Source organism: Penaeus vannamei, chromosome 24 (assembly GCF_042767895.1).
Source record: "Penaeus vannamei isolate JL-2024 chromosome 24, ASM4276789v1, whole genome shotgun sequence".
Classification (NCBI taxonomy): Eukaryota; Metazoa; Arthropoda; class Malacostraca; order Decapoda; family Penaeidae; genus Penaeus; species Penaeus vannamei.
In genome coordinates this window covers 34312407-34317406 of record NC_091572.1, presented here as the reverse complement: position 1 = coordinate 34317406, position 5000 = coordinate 34312407, and the positions used below count along the sequence as shown (strand labels likewise).

Sequence of the window (5000 nt, the reverse complement as noted above, 5' to 3'; positions counted from 1 at the left end):
ACCAGAGGGAGGGGTGTTCTCGAAGGAAAGAATTTCGAGATGTAGCCAGTGAAATATTTGGCGTCAATGCATTTGCGTTCTCCCAGACGAGGATAATAGTGTCCGTCGTGATGATAATGAGACGTGAAGCTTCGTAAACAAAATTAACTTTCTACGAGATACCCAAACAAGAAGAAAAAAGTACTAACCTAATTTCTAGTCACAAAAAAACAAAAAAAGGAAAAAAGAAAATAAAAAAATCGAGTGAAGAGGAAGGGATCCCCAAGCACTCACCTGAGTTGGTGTGAGGTGAATGAGGGCTGCAAGCTGCTCGATTTCAGGGGCGCTGAGGTACTTCTGCTGCTTGAACCGTCGCTCCAGCTCGTATACCTGGCGGGGACGAGAAGGCAAAGGGATGCTATTGTTTCTGGTCTTTGGGTGCGATGGCTATTAGTTGAAACGCTTGCAAGAACAATCGTTATTTGAAACTGTATTAAAAGCGGAGATTTCTTCTTGATATTGGTTATTTATTGTTACAAGCTGGTGATCACAATTATGTGTATTGGACATGTTTATTGAAATGTGTTAGTTATGATAATGCGAAATAATATTGTGATGTATTTAACGTAAAGGGAGATTTTAGTGGACCGTGAGACGAAGGACAGAAGTGAAGCTTGATATGGAAACGAAATATTTGATATTCCGTGTCAACTTACGGAACTTCCTATCACAGCAACTAGACATTTGTATCTTTGATTCTGGCTTATTTTTTTGTCTTCTTTTTGTTTTTACTTTTGTCTTTTCCTTGCAAATCATATACTTACGCAAAGAATAAGAATATTTCGAATATTTCTTGCATCCGAACGTCGTTTTCAAGAACTCATAATTATTAATATTAAGATAATTATTAAACTCACCTGCGCCTGCGTGAAGAGTACCCTCCGTTTTCTTCGCTGTGAGAGGGGGAACTGCATCGCTTTGTTGTCGGCCATACTGCACGTGGAGAGTGACGTCACGTTGCCCATGTTCATGTTCATGTTCGATCCTCCCATCAACCGCGAGACTGGGGAGAACAAGAACAGTTTTATTAGCATTACCTAAGCACTGTTGATAGAATAAATAGTAAGGAACTTTTAAAGAAAACATATGATTTGATCGAAATTTATGCATCTCAGATTTTTCAGGAGGAATTCAACCTGGACGCATTTATATTATGTGCGAAGAATGGAGATGACTGATTACTTTTATTTTTTCTTGCCTGTTAATGGTCATGGTGTTCTGGTTTAAAGAAATGCAATCTACTGCGGACGACGTATGTGAATCATGATTACATTCAAGGTAGCCTACCTTACATAACATTAATTAGGATATGACTAAAAATAGTAATATTTTTCCCACATATAATTCAAGGATAACGGCCAGGATCGAGAAACAACTATTTTTTTTCTTTATCAAAGGTTATTATTATGAGGTACAAGATGTAATTACTCAGCAAATGGCATTGAAATGGTTGATTTTGAGAACATTCGCCCCACTAGTGTCGTCGCCACGGAATGAATTCGACATCAGGGAAAGGCGCGAGGACCCATGGTGACGTCACAGAAGCACTCCCAAGGTCCATCTTTAGCTGGTTTAAAATTATGCAACTCATTATTCTATTATTCTTTATCTGTCTTTATCTTTTCTTTTAATCAACCGCCTACTGTGACATCATCAAGGCTTCCCGCGTTATTTGGACTTCAGACCGGGCGCTAAACAGCATCAGATCACGTATAAACAGATTTTGGTAAACTAAGAATGAGATTGGCCCATCGCCTGCAGCATAGCCCCAGTAACCGTACGAAATGCTTAGAGGAAAACAATAACAAAAACGTATCAACCACTCTCATATTAAAACCCAGTTGCTCAAGGTCCCGCGAAATACCAGCCACATGAAAACAATAACAACACCACGAACCATTTGTCCATCGACATAACACCAACACAACCAGGAGTCTGATCGCCGTTACACTAACACGTGCTACGTAAAGACAACAGCAAGACAGCCATTTCGAGGACCTAAGAAAACAGAACAGGACAAAAGAAGGTGAAGGAGGGGGGGAGGAAGAATAAGAGGACAAAAGGCGAATAAATAGGTAATAAGGTAACACATGAGAGTATATGTGCGTATATATACACACATATACAAACGCATTGTCCAACTTGAGTATATACACGGTTACGCACGCTCAGACGAACATAAACTGGCACATGCGAATACAAACGTATTCTGCTCTCGCGCATAGATCCGCGCATGCACATCCAGACCCCAGGAAAATACTGCAAGAAACAGCATCATTAAATTCTCTCTCGTAATCCGGTCATAATCTTTGACAATCACCGAGCATTATGAACAGTCAACCTAGACTCAAAATATTTACTTGCAAAACAACTAAAAATATATGTGCAAATTGAAGGATTATCAGCAGTGAGTCAACAGGTGAACATCACGACCTGGGCGCTCTTGTTCCGCCGGGGAAGAGGAGAATGAGGGGTAAGAAGAATACCCTCCCCTCCCCTCCCCCTGTTCTGTGTCCTCTTCCCCTCCCCTCCCCTTATTTTGTGTCCTCTTCCCTTCCCTTCCCCTTATTATCTGTTCTCTCCCTCCCCTCCCCTTATTCTTTGTCCTCTTCTTCTCTTATTGTGTCCTCTTCCCCTTCCCTCCCATTATTCTTTGTCCTCTTCCCCTCCCCTTCTCTTATTCTGTGTCCTCTTCCCCTTCCCTCCCTTTATTCTTTGTCCTTTTCCCCTTTCCCTTATTATGTGTCCTCTTCCCCTTCCCTCCCCTCATTCTTTGTCCTCTTCGCCTCCCCTTATTCTTTGTCCTCTTCCCCTCCCCTTCTCTTATTCTGTGTCCTCTTCTCCTCCCCTTATTTTGTCCTCTTCCCCTCCCCTTATTATGTGTCGTTATTATATGTCCTCTTCCCCTTCCCTCCCCTTATTCCTTGTCCTCTTCCCCTTCCCTGCCCTCCGCCAAACACTATTAGATTTCAGGTGGTAAAAACAGAGGGACGCCATCTTTTCTTCCGTCGCTCTCTCCCTCCTCGCCCGCGCTTCCCTCCACTTCCAGACACAAAAAAAGGTATTCCGATGATTTGGAGGAGAGCGAAGGTTCTGGAAAAATGGATCCTTCGGCTAATGAACCGGACAGAGCTCGGCGCTAGACCCAACTCATAAAGAGAGGGTAAAATGGAGGACTGAACGGCTAAGGAAAGAAAAGGGAGGTACAAAAAAAAAAAAAAAAATAGTCGAAAAGCAAAATGGTTCGCGACCCAACGTCATCGTCTCGATTGTCGTTCTTCGCCCTCAACGCGCCCCTTGCCCGTGCTCTTCCCTCCTCCTCCTCCCCCCCCCCCAATACCCTCCCCACTCACACCTTTTCTAGTTTGCGATCAACGCCTCCTCCATCCCGCCCTCCCCTTCTATCCACCACGTCCCCCTCCCCACCTCGTCCTCCTCCCTCTCTCTCCCCCTCCCCATCCCGTCCTCCTCCCTCTCTCTCCCCTTTACCATCCCGTCCCCCTCTCCCCCTCCCCTTATCACCGGATACAAAAAAATAGAAAACGATGTCAAATACGAGTCAATGAGCGGCCTCAAACCCGACGACTCCCCCGGCCGCCGCTGCAAGAAGAAACGTGAGAGCGGGCGGCCGAGCGAGAGAAAGAGAGACAGACAAACACCCATCGGCCGACGTCGAGAGCGGCGAGCGAATCGGGTTCCGGTCATTGAAAACACGTCCATATTCGTCCCCTTTTTTTTCCATCTCTCTCTTTCTCTCACTTGCAGTAGTTCTCCTCACTCCTTTTTTTCTCCCCCAGGACTTTCTGTCAGTTCGAGCAAAAGCAGCGACGATGAGTGCCAAGAGCGGGGAGCCAATGGGGGGTCCCCCTTTCTCCCTTCCCCCTCCCTCCACCTCCCCTCAGCGTTCCCCAAGCCCCCCCCCCTCCCTATCCACCTAAACCCTCTTCTTCACCCTCCCTTTCCCCCCTTCCGTCCTCCCTGCCTCCCCCCCTCCCCACCCGCCCCGTTCCCAATGCGCGCGAACCACCCTCGAAGCGAAAAGTAATTTATCCTGACAAACAACGCGTGTGTGTAAGTTTGCTTCTGTTAATCCCGGAGAATTAATCGGTAATCCCCGACCTTAACGAAAATGAGTTAGTTCGGAGGAGGATTATCTGATTGTTAGTCAAGGGAAAGAAAGAAAGAGGAGAGGGGGGGAGGGGTGAGGGGGACGGGAAGGGGGGACATGGTCCGAAGAGGAACAGGTGTGCGTGTAAGGGAAGAGATGAAGTGAAGATGATAAAACGGTGGAGGATACGCAGAAAGAATAATCCCCAAGGACCAATAATGGGAGTTTCAGTTTCGAAGGAATAAATGTAGAAAGAAACCCCAAAATCAGAGGAAAATATGAATTTTCTTTTTTTGTAAAGCAAGGGTATCTTTTCTCGCAATCTTTATACAGCATAGGAAAAAATATACGAAAGTAAATAAAGAAAAAGGATACGGAAATCAAATAGGAGTATTGCCAAACGGAAAAGTATCTGAAAGTAAATACATAAAATCTTTTAACATATGTGTGATTATACGCATATATATATATATATATATATATATATATATATATATATATATATATATATATATATATATATATATATATATATATATTCATATTCATATATACATATGTATATACATGAATGATATTTATAATGCTCACATCCAACCATATAAGCTTGCACTTCCGATCACATGCACAAAATGAAAAGCGGAAACGATATCCGAACGAAGCGGCCACGTGTTCGGATTACGCGTCACACACGTAACAAATCCGTCACGGACGTCGGATCTGCGCGGATGATCTTGTCGTATTGCGTCATGTTCCCGCAGGTGTCTGGCTCTGCGCAGGTGTGTGGTCCTTCAAGTCTCGTGTTTATCCGGTGGCCGAAGGGTAGGGAAGAATCTGCTTTTTTTTTTTCTTC

General features: G+C 44.2%; 1 protein-coding gene across 1 annotated transcript in view; it reads right to left on the bottom strand.

Annotated features, from left to right (window-relative positions):
- LOC113819901 (homeobox protein Nkx-2.1) overlaps positions 1–5000 on the bottom strand; it is a 28385-nt gene that overhangs the window by 4584 nt on the left and 18801 nt on the right. Inside the window, exons 2-3 of the mRNA XM_070138158.1 lie at positions 897–1042; positions 274–369 (exon numbers count right to left, since the gene is read on the bottom strand). Coding sequence (XP_069994259.1) covers positions 274–369; positions 897–1042 — 242 coding nt within the window. The remainder of the gene's footprint in view (positions 1–273; positions 370–896; positions 1043–5000) is intronic.